Source organism: Pygocentrus nattereri, chromosome 25, assembly GCF_015220715.1.
Source record: "Pygocentrus nattereri isolate fPygNat1 chromosome 25, fPygNat1.pri, whole genome shotgun sequence".
Classification (NCBI taxonomy): domain Eukaryota; kingdom Metazoa; phylum Chordata; class Actinopteri; order Characiformes; family Serrasalmidae; genus Pygocentrus; species Pygocentrus nattereri.
Genome location: NC_051235.1, coordinates 17,545,385 through 17,559,853, shown reverse-complemented (window position 1 = coordinate 17,559,853; position 14,469 = coordinate 17,545,385). Strand labels below are relative to the sequence as shown.

The window sequence follows — 14,469 nt, the reverse complement described above, 5'->3', positions numbered from 1 at the left end:
ATGCGTCCGCCTCCTCGCTCCCCGTTAAAGCAAAAAGCAGAAACCTCTCTTTTATTTATTTAATTTCGGGTCAAAAAGCCAATTTTGTTTAAGTTCTTCATTTATAGGAGATATATATGTAATGTTCATTTAAAATGTATCCCCTAAAAATGTACAACTTGTACTTACTTTAGATGCACATGAGAAAGAAACGTATAAGGCATCTGAGGTGTTTTTGGGTAGCTGTTTGTGTGAATGCTAGTGTTTCTCTGAAAGGGAACAAAATGTCAGTTCTTTCTTTGGGAACAGCATCCATCCATTCTCTAAGCCGCTTCTCCGTCAGGGTCGCGGGGGGGTGCTGGAGCCTATCCCAGCAGTCTTTGGGCGGAAGGCAGGATACATCGCAGGGCAGACAGACACAGACAGTCACTCACACCTAGGGGCAATTTAGCATGTCCAATTGACCTGACTGCATGTCTTTGGACTGTGGGAGGAAAACGGAGAACCCGGAGGAAACCCACGCAGACACAGGGAGAACATGCAAACTCCACACAGAGAGGACCCCGGTTGCCTGGCCGGGGAATCGAACCCAGTCCCTCCTTGCTGTGAGGCGACAGCGCTACCCACCACGCCACCGTGCCGCCCCTTGGGAACAGCAGTTACTACACAAACTACCCTACCTTCTTTCTCATGTGCATCTAAAATGACTAGATATTTCTAAGGGGATTAGATATAAAATAATCCACTTTTATAAAGAAGGAGAAGGTCAAAGGAAAATAAGTGAAAAAACAAGAGTTTCCAAAACTGGAGTTAATTAAATTATTAAACGATGTAGAGACAATGATCATTTGTTTTTGACGGAAGGCATCATAATAACACATCATTCAACACCCTGTGAGAAGTGACTGATTGGGAAGAAATTCGTTCCACAGCAAGATCACGATCCCAAGTACACTACTGAGAAGATCAAAACATACACTATATTGCCAAAAGTATTCGATCGTCTGCCTTCACACACATATGAAATTGAGTGACATCCCATTCTTAATCCATAGGGTTTAATATGATGTCAGCCCACCCTTTGCAGCTATAACAGCTTCAACTCTTCTGGGAAGGCTTTCCACAAGGGTTAGGCGTGTGTTTATGGGAATTTTTGACCATTCTTCCAGAAGCGCATTTGTGAGGTCAGACACTGCTGTTGGATGAGAAGGTCTGGCTCGATTTCTCCACTCTAATTCATCCCAAAGATGTTCTGTTGGGTTGAGGTCAGGACTCTGTGCAGGCCAGTCAATTCTTCCACACCAAACTCCCTCATCCATGTCTTTATGGACTTTGCTTTGTGCACTGGTGTGCAGTCATGTTGGAGGGGCCGTCCCCAAAGCATGATTTGTCGCTCCAGAGAACACTTCTCTGAGAGAGCTGGCAGTAGTGCGGAGGGGGTGGAGCGCAAAGCCCGAGCTCCCCCGATGGACACGAGTCATGGGAGTGACGGTGGGAGGAGGAGGACGATGATGCTGGTGCCGACCACTCGAGGCACCAGATGAAGGAGCGAGTCCCGAACTCCGCCGCCCGGGCCCCGCCCCCTGTTACGCAGCGAAGCCGCTACATTCGACCCAGGCGGCTGAGCTGCCAGCTGCAGGCGGTAACAGGGAGGCGAGAGGCGAGCTCTCGTTTGTTCTCGGCTCTGGTGCTCATGCTGCCCTTAATCAGAGCCAGCTGATTCTCGTCTGATTCTCATTGACTTATCTGATTCCGATGATCAGATGACATCTGATGATCAGATGACATCTGATCATCTGATGCTGATTCTCATCAAAAGCCCAAGGAAACCTTTAAAAAGAGCTCAGAGGGAACAGAGTGAGAGAGGGACGAGCAGCAGCTGACAGAAGATTGGAAAAGCCCAAGGAAGCGACTGAAAAGTCTAGCCAGCTTGAGCCACTGAAAAGTGGCCAGCTTAGTGTTTGGTTTGTTTTGTGCTTACTTATTTGTGTGAAAGTAAAGTAATGGCTGCTGCAAACGTGAATCCTGCCTCCATTATCCTCCATGAGCCCGGGGTAGCACATGCAGTGCTACACCACCCTATAGTCCAGACCTCAGCATCATTGAACGTGTTTGAGATTACTTAGATTATGAGAAGCAGAAAATGCAGTCAACTTCTGAGCTCTTAAAAAACAGCAAGTTTATGCATAAACTTTTTATTTATTATTTCATCAATATTTAGTGTGCATTATATAATCAAGAGTGTACATGATGACTGTTTCAGCTGGAAATCACATAAATGAACAGTTTTCTCTGCTGTTTGCACAGTAATGTATGCATGAGATGTACACTTACACACAAATGAATATACACATGTATTAAAACAACATGCCAACACACCCACATATACATAAATATACACATACACTTATGCACTGTATACTCTTTATTTTGGGCATTTAATCTAAAGTTGTGTCTTTAACAAATCCACCTGGCTGGTCAATAAGGTAAATCAGGTGGATTTGTTAAAGAGCAGTTCATTCAGTTCAGATCTTTGCATTTTCACTGAACGCCCTTAGTTCAACATAAATATGGCCCATATGCTTACAGTAAACATAAACCCACACATAACCAAAATTTTGCTGATGATTGAAACATAAAAACAAGTCAAGTCAACAAGTCAACTAGCCAGAGCACCCAGCACTTATAATTAGTAAAAGCTAATTATTATGTATGTACATATCAGCACTGATTATGCAATATCCATAATATTATTACCTGCATAGTGTGCATACTCAAATCAGTTTCTGACTTCAAATCTGATTTTGGCAACATGGTTGTTTTCCACTTCTGTTTATCCATATTTCGCATCTTTGTAGTATCAAAACAATAGCAAAACAATAACATACCAAGAGTAATATAAATAACACGGTCGTGTAGTGGGTAGCACTGTCGCGTCACAGCAAAGAGGGCCTGGGTTTGATTCCCCGGCGGGGTGACCAGGGTCCTCTCTGTGTGGAGTTTACATGTTGTCTCCGGTTTCCTTCCACAGTCTGCAGACATGCAGTCAGGCCAATTGGACATGCTAAATTGCCCTAGGTGTGAGTGACTGTCTGTGACTGTCTGTGTCTGTCTGCCCTGCGATGGACTGGCGACCTGTCCAGGGTGTATCCTGCCTTCCACCCGAAGATTGCTGGGATAGGCTCCAGCACCCGCAACCCTGATGGAGAAGCTGGATGGATGGATGGATGGATGGATGGATGGATGGATGGATGACGTTTTATGACTATTACACAATAGTGAACATAGAAAAAACATAAGAAACCAGCCTGTCATAGGATAGAAGTATTTAGATTCACGAGTGATAACCAGTGACTACTGTTAGAGGCTATCAGAGTAACAAACAATCTATGAAAAGGTCTATGAACATATATGAATAGATCCATGAAAACTAGAGAATGACTCCAGTTAGAAGCCTATCATGATGGTATATATTGTGAGGCAGCTGAAAAAATACCTCTGATTAATTAGTTCTACTTTGAGTCTTTTGCAATAAGATTTGTAATAAGATTCTTGTGAAAAGATTCAAACTTGGAAATTAGTTCACCCAGCTATACAAAAGATATCTGATAAAGAATTCAGACTCACCCAGTGTTTATCTGATTCATTTCAGCTGTGAAACATTTGATGCAAACACTGTTTACATATTTAACATTCTGACCTACCTGGCCAAAAAACACTATAACAAACGATTGTTCTGGTCTGATTGTTCTGATGTGCCGTCGGTCACTTCCTAGTCGAATTGTGCAGAAATTTAGAAAAATCTGTGGAACTCTCCTTTAGTCCTTCATCTGACCTTGTGAGGAGAAGTGTTTTTCATTAAACATTTAACTAAAGACATATCAGCACATTGTTCTGGTTAAAAACTCCAAAGGTTTATACATTCATAGAACAATTCACATATAAAGACCTTTAGACCACAGTACACTACTGACTTTACAGCTGGGCCACAAATGCACCAACTTTGCCTTTCCCTCACTAGTTACATGGCAAGCCACTTTTAACTAGACAGCTCAGGGTTTTACGGACGGCCCACCCATGGTTAAGCAAGTATTAGACAAAATGACACTTTTTATCGCTCATTTTTCACTAAAAGTCCATTTTACTTGTTTCTTTCTTTCATTATATTTTGTAAATTAGTAGATTATCTAACACAGTGTCAGCAACAACATTTCAAACACAGTAATTTAATATTAGGCTTAGTCATTATTCCTCAGTTGTTTGTAATATTTATCTTAGGTTATTTTTCTAAATGAAAGACTGTGTGCATTTGAAATCAGTTTAAGGAGATTCAAAAACCAGTTAGATGTCGCATGCAGGATAATAATCTGGGTGGTCTGAGGGTGGGCCAGCAGTGGCATAAGGTGAGTGGGTTGCCAACGTTACCAAGCCAGCAGACTGATATTTATGTGTGTGTATATATATATATATATATATATATATATATATATATATATATATATACGCCCTGCGATGGACTGGCGACCTGTCCAGGGTGTATCCTGCCTTCCGCCCGAAGACTGCTGGGATAGGCTCCAGCATCCCCCCGCGACCCTGACGGAGAAGCGGCTTAGAAAATGGATGGATGGATGGATATATATATACTGTCACCTGGTAACTGGTAGCTGATGGCCTCATGTTTTCCAACCTTATAAGAAAAAACACAGTACACTATTTTACAGTACACTAACTGTACACTATTTTACAGTATTTTATGGCTGATAATAAACTACTCAGAGTAATTTTGAGGGTTAATTTTCTCCACAGGGCGTTTCTTCAAATACTGTAAAAATTGAAACCCAGACAAATGAATGACAAATGAATATTGGTGAATGGAGCAATGAGCTGCCGCTTTACTGCGTCTAAACAGGGTCTATGGCAAAACGTCAAACTAAACCTCGAGGCATTCTCGCAGCAGGTGGGATACAGGTGGGCAGCTGGGCTCGTTTCCCACCGTTATTTTTCCCGCCTCTATTCTGGAAAGCCCCGCCTTCCTGCGCTCTGATTGGCTGGCTTTTACAGACTTTGGCGGACTGTAGCGTGACTCTGAGTTAGTGCCCGAGTCTGACGCAGGCAGGCGGGGTGGTCCGGAAAACGGGTGGGATTCACTCTAAACTAAATACCGCCGTTGCTTTGCATGTTGGTCGCTGTCGTCAAGGACCACGAGTCAGCGCATGCGCGCGCCGCGCGCCGTGCATCAACTTCAGCTTATGAGAACGAGCGCGACTTACAGGAGGCTGCTTATGTTTTTATTTGTTTTTGCTAGTTTTAAAATAGAAAAAAACCGTGACCGAGATGGACGGGACCGAGGCGACCCGGAGAAACTGTGCGAAAAGTCCGGAGTCCGGGACTCTGCTCGACTCTGAGAAAAACCAGAGCGGGTCGAAGGACAGAGTGACACTTAAAAAGGAAATCGGGCTGATGAGCGCGTGCGCTATCATCATAGGTGAGCTGCTCTCTTCACTCCAGATCAGTGAGCTCTGTCTCGGGTAAACGGCGAGCTTCTGTTTCAGCCGAGTCGACTCAGTGACAGAGAAGTAGGCTAACGTGCTGCCTGTGCGCAGGTAAAGGAAGCGATGAGAGAACAAAGAGGTAACTTCATGAGAGCTTGCATCATTCAGAGGGAGAACTGCACATAGAGAGTAGAGCTGGCCTTACAGCTACAGCGCGGAACACTGAAACATCTACAGTGGGGCAAAACTTACAGGGTTGAGGGAAAACTTACAGTGTTGAGGTAAAACTTACAGTGAGGTAAAGCTACAGTGTTGAGGTAAAACTTACAGTGAGGTAAAGCTACAGGGTTGAGGGAAAACTTACAGTGTTGAGGGAAAACTTACAGTGAGGTAAAGCTACAGGGTTGAGGGAAAACTTACAGTGAGGTAAAGCTACAGTGTTGAGGGAAAACTTACAGTGTTGAGGTAAAACTTACAGTGAGGTAAAGCTACAGTGTTGAGGGAAAACTTACAGTGAGGTAAAGCTACAGTGTTGAGGGAAAACTTACAGTGTTGAGGTAAAACTTACAGTGAGGTAAAGCTACAGTGTTGAGGGAAAACTTACAGTGTTGAGGTAAAACTTACAGTGAGGTAAAGCTACAGTGTTGAGGGAAAACTTACAGTGTTGAGGGAAAACTTACAGTGAGGTAAAGCTACAGGGTTGAGGGAAAACGTACAGTGAGGTAAAGCTACAGTGTTGAGGGAAAACTTACAGTGTTGAGGGAAAACTTACAGTGAGGTAATGCTACAGTGTTGAGGTAAAACTTACAGTGAGGAAAAGCTACAGTGTTGAGGTAAAACTTACAGTGAGGTAAAGCTACAGTGTTGAGGGACAACTTACAGTGTTGAGGGAAAACTTACAGTGAGGTAATGCTACAGTGTTGAGGTAAAACTTACAGTGAGGAAAAGCTACAGTGTTGAGGTAAAACTTACAGTGAGGTAAAGCTACAGTGTTGAGGGAAAACTTGCAGTGAGATAAAGCTACAGTGTTGAGGTAAAACCTACAGTGAGGTAAAGCTACAGTGTTGAGGGAAAACTTACAGTGAGGTAAAGCTACAGTGTTGAGGGAAAACTTGCAGTGAGGTAAAGCTACAGTGTTGAGGGAAAACTTACAGTGTTGAGGGAAAACTTACAGTGTTGAGGTAAAACTTACAGTGAGGTAAAGCTACAGTGTTGAGGGAAAACTTACAGTGTTGAGGGAAAACTTACAGTGAGGTAATGCTACAGTGTTGAGGTAAAACTTACAGTGAGGAAAAGCTACAGTGTTGAGGGAAAACTTACAGTGAGGAAAAGCTACAGTGTTGAGGTAAAACTTACAGTGAGGTAAAGCTACAGTGTTGAGGGAAAACTTGCAGTGAGGTAAAGCTACAGTGTTGAGGTAAAACCTACAGTGAGGTAAAGCTACAGTGTTGAGGGAAAACTTACAGTGAGGTAAAGCTACAGTGTTGAGGTAAAACTTGCAGTGAGGTAAAGCTACAGTGTTGAGGGAAAACTTGCAGTGAGGTAAAGCTACAGTGTTGAGGTAAAACCTACAGTGAGGTAAAGCTACAGGGTTGAGGGAAAACTTACAGTGAGGTAAGAGTACAGTGTTGAGGTCTAACTCACGAGGTAAATGTACAGTATTGAACTAAAACTTGACCTACAGTGTTGAATTGACATCTAACCCTACATTGCTGAACTAAAACCTGAATTATTAATTATCATAAGAAAGGTGAATCATCATCTCCAGTGCTGAACTGTGGTGTTGAACCTGCTGTTCTACTTTCAGCTGTGTACCTCCCCACAGCAGCTCTCAACACTGTGTAACCTTAATGAGACTTCAGGTGTGTGGAGAGGTATAGAGAGAATGAGGACTGTAGAGAGAATGAGCCCCCCCCCACCCCCGTCTCTCTCTATCTTCCCCCCTTTTCTTTCTCTCTCTCTCTCTCTCTCTCTATATATATATATATATCCCCATCTCTCTCTATCCCCCCTTCTCTCTCTCTCTCTCTCTCTCTCACTCTCTCTCTCTCTATATATATATAGATATATATCCCCATCTCTCTCTATCCCCCCTTCTCTCTCTCTCTCTCTATCCCGCCTTCTCTCTCTCTATCTGCCCCCCTTCTCTCTCTCTCTCTCTCTCTCTACCCCGCTTCTCTCTCTCTCTCTCTCTCTCTACTCCCCCTTCTCTGTCTGTCTCTTTCTCTCTCTCTCTCTCTCTTTCTCTCTCTCTCTCTCTCTCCTCTCACTCACTCACTCATCGGACGTTGCATCATTTCTTGAAGAAGCTGCTGCGCGTGCGGCGCCAACGTGGCTACAGTGCACGGTCACATCACACACATTCCCCACTCTTAGCTCACTCTAAGGCTCCTAACTTCACGCTTTAGACCGCTACACGCGAATTGTTTTAAAAATGAGCGCCGTTTCTGCTTCTGTTTCGGTTTTAATGGAGAGGACGCATAGGAGGAACACGTGGTGTCATATTACTATACGGAAAACATACAGTGTGTAACATCTCACCACGTGGTACTTTGTGTTTGCCAGTTGCTTGAAAAAGTAACTTTACTTGGAGTTCAGCTAACATTTTAAGGCTGTAAGATTTTATTGGTGTGTTTTTTTATTATTATTTCTATAAAATCTTAGACTTTTTTTGCTTATTACTATTTTTAGATGCAGTTTTAAATTATGTTTTTTTCTTGGTGTCCTGAAATGTCTACTGTAAAACTGATAATTCCAGTCTTAAAAATCGGATCTAAGCCCATGTAAAACATTCAGTGCACCAACTCCTGTGACTGACGCAACAGTTGGATTCTGTAATGATGTTTCTGACATGGTTCACTGAGCTGATTGATGGGAGCAGGCATCAGCATGTCTATAAACTAAATGCTCAGATATAATACTAAACACTCTGAGAACTCGTAAGAACATTTCTCATCAGCTACAACTAGGCTGATCAACGCGGCAGAGAGCTGGCAGAATAGTTGGCTTGGCTTTTAAAATTTAGTGTTAGGCTTTGAATTGAAATATGTTATTTACTGAAGGATTCACTTTACAAGCTTACAAGCTTTTGGTTGACCTGCCTCAGGTGGTAAACTTTAGTAAACTCTGTATGGGAAAATGGTTGTATGGCACGATTAGCTGATGGTTTACCAACACTGCTCATCAGTGGTAAAGTCACTGTAACACTGTAGCACGGCCTGTCATGATTTTGATAAGCCACCCTTGTTAGACCGGTTGAATGAATAATAACAGCACACTGTTATTCACCTTAAAGTAAAGTACACAGGCATGCATTATGTCTTCGTCTTCTACAAGACCCTTGTGATAAAATGTGTATATATATATATATATATATATATATATATAAAACTTTAAATGTGTTGTATTGCAGAGACCTAAAGGATGAAACACATTACCATGTTTGTCTGTGAGCTTTTGGCCACATTTCCAGAGAACTGAACAAGAGAGATACTTCTAAGCTAATCTAAATCACGTCTTAGAGAAAGTGAAGCCAAGGCATTCATCCTTCTTCAGTGTGTACAGAACACACAGAGATCCAAATATAGCAGTCAACAGATTTGGTGCATATCGAGTGTATTGTCTTGATGAATGAATGGTTAAAGTAGACTGTGAGATGACCTTCAACAGAGTCACATTTTCTGGGCACATTAAGGCAAACAGAGCAGCTGTATCTCAAACACATAAAGAAAGTGTTAGCTTTAGGATATTTTTGAGCTGCACAAGCCACTGAAGGTCACCTGAGAGTAGGATATGGATGTGTTCTGAAGTTTCCACCAGTAAAACTGAAAAGTGTTTTTGTAATATACACTACTGTAGTGTAGAGTATCCAGATCCACAACAGCCCAGTCTGAAGAACTGCAACAACAGAGCCATTTAAAAGCCAGCAGCGGCGGCCAGCCAACCATACAATAGGTACATTTACCGTCTCCTCTGTTGGTAAACTGAGCTCTAGACTCAGGCTGACTGTGTATCACTGTTGGGGGTTTAAATTCAGGGTAAGATTCATGCAAGAGTTTGCCATGCCCAGCTTAAATGCCAGCACTTGATGGACTATCCGTGGTGGTAGAGGTCAATGTTTTGAGATTCATTCAAGAAAGGACGCTTCTGACTTTCTGGCTGAGCGCCATGGACAAGGAAGGCATCCATTCTATAGGAGTGTTACTTGTTTAGTTTAAACAGTAACTGCTTCCATCCCTCTCTGTGTCTTTATTTCTGAAAGAAACTCCCACTGTCTGAAAGAGATGGAGGATGAATGGGTACAAGAGAGAGGTTTATTTCCTCCGAATGGTTCTAAGTGGACAAGCGGCAAATTCATCTAATTAGTGAAAGCTGTGAAATGTATGGCTCAGTTCAACAGGAAACTTGTTGCTATTTGGTCTTGTGCCCTTCCATTGCATACAGTATACAATTAGACAGTAGAATATATATATATTTACGTTGTGTAAAACTTAAATAAAAACAGAAAATGATGATTTGCAAGTCCTTTTCAACCTATATTGAATTGAATACACTACAAAGACAAGATATTTAATATTCAAACGGATAAACTTTATTGTTTTTTGCAAATATTAACTCATTTTGAATTTTATGCCTGCAACACGTTCCAAAGAAGTTGGGACAGGGGCAACAAAATACTGGGAAAGTTGAGGAATGCAAAAAACACCTGTTTGGAACATTCCACAGGTGAACAGGTTAATTGGAAACAGGTGAGTGTCATTATTGGGTATAAAGGGAGCATCCCTGAAAGGCTCAGTCGTTCACAAGCAAGGATGGGGCGAGGTTCACCACTTTGTGAACAACTGCGTGAGCAAATAGTCCAACAGTTTAAGAACAACGTTTCTCAATGTGCAATTGCAAGGAATTTAGGGATTATCATCATCTACAGTCCATAATATCGTCAAAAGATTCAGAGAATCTGGAAAGTCTCTGCAAGTAAGCAGCAAGGCAGAAAACCAACATTGACCGTGACCTTCGATCCCTCAGGTGGCACTGCATTAAAAACCGACATCATTCTGTAATGGATATTACCACATGGGCTCAGGAACACTTCAGAAAACCACTGTCAGTGAACACAGTTCGTCGCTCCATCTACAAGTGCAAGTTAAAACTCTACCATGCAAAGCGAAAGCCATATATCAACAACACCCAGAAACACCGCCAGCTTCTCTGGGCCCGAGCTCATCTGAGATGGACTGACGCAAAGTGGAAAAGTGTCCTGTGGTCTGACGAGTCCACATTTCAAATTGTTTTTGGCAATCATGGACATCGTGTCCTCTGGGCCAAAGAGGAAAAGGACTGTCTGGATTGTTATCAGCGCAAAGTTCAAAAGCCAGCCTCTCTGATGGTGTGGGGGTGTGTTAGTGCCCATGGCATGGGTAACTTGCACATCTGTGAAGGCCCCATTAATGCTGAAAGGTACTTACAGGTTTTGGAGCAACATATGCTGCCATCCAAGCAACGTCTTTTTCAGGGACGTCCTGCTTATTTCAGCAAGACAATGCCAAGACACATTCTGCATGTGTTACAACAGCGTGGCTTCACAGTAAAAGAGCGCGGGTACTAGACTGGCCTGCCTGCCTAGACCTGTCTCCCATTGAAAATGTGTGGCACATTATGAAGCGCAAAATACGCCAACGGAGACCCCGGACTGTTGAGCAACTGAAGTTGTACATCAAGCAAGAATGGGAAAGAATTCCACCTACAAAGCTTCAACAATTAGTGTCCTCAGTTCCCAAACGCTTATTGAGAGTTGGTAAAAGGAAAGGTGATGTAACACAGTGGTAAACATGCCCCTGTCCCAACTTCTTTGGAATGTGTTGCAGGTATTAAATTCAAAATGAGTGAATATTTGCAAAAACCTAAAAATATTGGTGATGCACTGAAATGAAAATTCTTACCAAAAATCTAAACCAAAATTAAAGGCGTACATGTTCACTGTTGATATCTCTGCTCAAACTGTTTGAATGCGTCTACGTGTACTGGCACAGGGAAGCGAAAGAAGGGTGTTAAGTATTACAGTGTTGTTAGATCTTGACATTTCAGTTACATATTTCTTTTTTTCTTTTGAAAAAGATCGTTTTTTTCTCTTTCGACCTAAAAAAGTGCCATTTTTGATCTGTCCAGGCAAAAAAATTCAGTGTGTGAAGTTTACGTGCATCCCTAGAATATATTGTTGAAACGTGAAATGACTTAAAATATCATGATTTTCATATTGCCCATTTCCCACCCATAGTTGATTGTAAGTTAGCTCCAGTGTGGTGGAAGTTACAGCCACTGACAAGAAACATTTACACACAGTGCTTGGGCCCCTTGCTATAGTACATGCAAATCACTTCAGTCAAATTGATATTTGAATTTGAAAGCTATTATTAATATATTATATTAATATAAACTAATATATTTAACTCCTCCAAGCATAAAAAGTGAAAGGTTTTTCCATTTATACCTCTTTTTAATTTATTATTTTGGTTCATGGGTTTAGCTAGAACTTTTAGAATGGGTTGGACCCAGAGATTTTACAAGGGTACTGCTAGAAAAAAACAAAAATAACTACAATAGCACTACTGTATTGAAATAAGGTAAAAAGTGATGATGTGGTGTTTCCCTGTAAATTAATAAATCTGTCCATCAACATCACATAAATACACATGAAAATGTGACACTAGCATAACTATTGCCAAAAGAAAACTGAAAGACAAAAAGGATAATGTAGCGTATTTTTCTTACTGTGTGTTAAAATCAAATAAATTAACACATCACTTTTTTTTGGTGCACAACATTAAGAAAAATGTCAAACGCAAAGGCCATAAAAGTTCCTTTAGGCTGCTCTCACTACAGGATATCAAGCCATGCATGGGCCTATTGATTAGAAAGTTAGCCAGACTGCACTGTATGAGGGAACCTAATGAGAGAAAGTGAGACCCGGCTTTAGCACACGCTCACTCCACAGATGGAATCTAGTCTACAACATTTGCACATGTTCAGCTGTAAAAAGTAATTAGTTAGCATAGTAAATGATTATACACTGTAAAAAATGACTTGTCAGATCTACTAAAAAATGACTTAATGCGGTAACAAGTAAATGAACTAGTTTTATTCAACCTAACTAAATACCTTGAGTGAACGATTCCTTCAGTCAATGTAGTTTTTTAAGTTGAATAAAACTAGTTCAGTTGCTTGTTACCGCATGAAGTCATTTTTTTAAGTAGATCTGACGAGTCACTTTTTACAGTGTAGCTGACAAAAGTTTGTAGGTTATCTCATCTTACATCACAAAGCTTACGTCACAGTGTAGTGCACATTTGTATCGACTGGTTCACATAGGCTAGGAAGGATGACTTTTTTCTGGCGACTGATGATGCCTGACGGTCTTACTTTCTATAACTGGGGAGGCCATAATTCACGCTAGGATGGAACTGGCCACCCCTTGGCTATGCCTCTGCTATTCTCTATTCATATACTGTTCTCTGGTGGCATATACAGTTCAGTTCAGACATCTCGTGGTTTTTAAATTTCCACTCCCTGTTTGAAAGTGTCCTGTGCATGCGCTTTCTTACAGAGTGGATCGGATGCTTTTTTTGTGCTTTCTCTCCACTGAAAGCATTAAATAAGATTCAATTGTAGCTTTAATTCTTCATAGATGTGAGGACAGGAAATATGTTTTGTAACATGTTCTTGAAACAAGATATCCTTCTATAAGCGTGTGATACAGCCTATGCCATGTACGCGTAATGCGCTAACCACAGTCAAATTAATTTGTTTCTCTAAGGCACACAATATAATTACAGGTTTGACCTAAAATCCGCAGATAGACATTGAAGAGTGCTTTCACTTTAAGGTTTGTGCCCTGAATGATGAAAACACCTCTGACTTTCTGTATTGTATCCTTCTGTAAGGATTCCAGCACAGTCAGACGCTTGCAGATGATTGTAATTGAAAGGGCTTTTACTGATTTAAACAGATCGTAGTCACAAAAACAAGCCGAGTTCAAATCGAAAATCTGAGAAAGCAACAAACACATCCAAAGAGCAGGGCAGAAAGAGTATAAACCGACAACAAATAGCAATAGGTCGTACATGTAATATATCACAACAGAAAAACCGCACAGTAAATCAACACAGAGTGAATCAATACTTCGCAACATCTGTAAGCTATAGCCCGGGCTATATACTATTCCAAGTGCATCACACAGGTGATGCTTATCAATATTCCGGAGACCTGGAGCGCTGATAGGGGTATTGTGTCACCTGTGATGTCACATGTCCTCCCAGAGGATTCTGGGAGATCGAGTCAATTTCCACAAGGGATTCCGGAGGCTGCGTGACACCTTCGGTTTTTTAGGACTTATCTTGGTTTTCCGAGTGAGGTTGGTCCTTTATTGAAATACAAGTCATCTATTCCTGTGCCTTGTTAAACAACCACAAAAATGTTTGCTGTCCTACATATTTTGTATTCAAAATGATCATAATTTTACAGGACACGTGGCTTGAACCAACACAGTTTGGACCCACAGCAGTGCAGTGGGGTAAAATTGTTAGCAATATTGTAAATGTGGAGAAGCATTGTCAGAAGAGTGTATGGGTTGTATTTTGCATTGGCTTGACTCTTATAATTATTGTGTATGACAGCTGAATAAGCTGATGATGGATGTTCTGTGGTCCTTAATTAGTTTTAACTGACACGTAGCATTAAATCTGAGAAGTAATCATTGCGTTCAACTGCCAAGGCCTTGTCAGCATTTTTCTACTCAACCTCAGTTATCACCATTATGCAACCCTACTATCATTCATTATGTAATTCAATAGGGAATCACTGTTTGTGTCAAAGTAAACCTGTGAATAATGCATTAATACAATAAATTGTTTATGCCACTATTTAATATTAGCACATTCGATCATCTGTAGTTCCATCCTGAAGCCCTGCTGCTTATTCACTGTTCCTATGATTCAATATAGTT

General features: G+C 41.4%; 1 protein-coding gene across 1 annotated transcript in view; it reads left to right on the top strand.

Moving 5' to 3' along the window:
- Positions 1-5,085: 5,085 nt before the first annotated feature.
- Positions 5,086-14,469, top strand: part of slc7a10a (solute carrier family 7 member 10a) — a 46,105-nt gene continuing 36,721 nt past the window's right edge. The window contains exon 1 of the mRNA XM_017706202.2: positions 5,086-5,464. Within this exon, the coding sequence (XP_017561691.1) occupies positions 5,314-5,464 (151 nt within the window). The 5' untranslated portion in view covers positions 5,086-5,313. The remainder of the gene's footprint in view (positions 5,465-14,469) is intronic.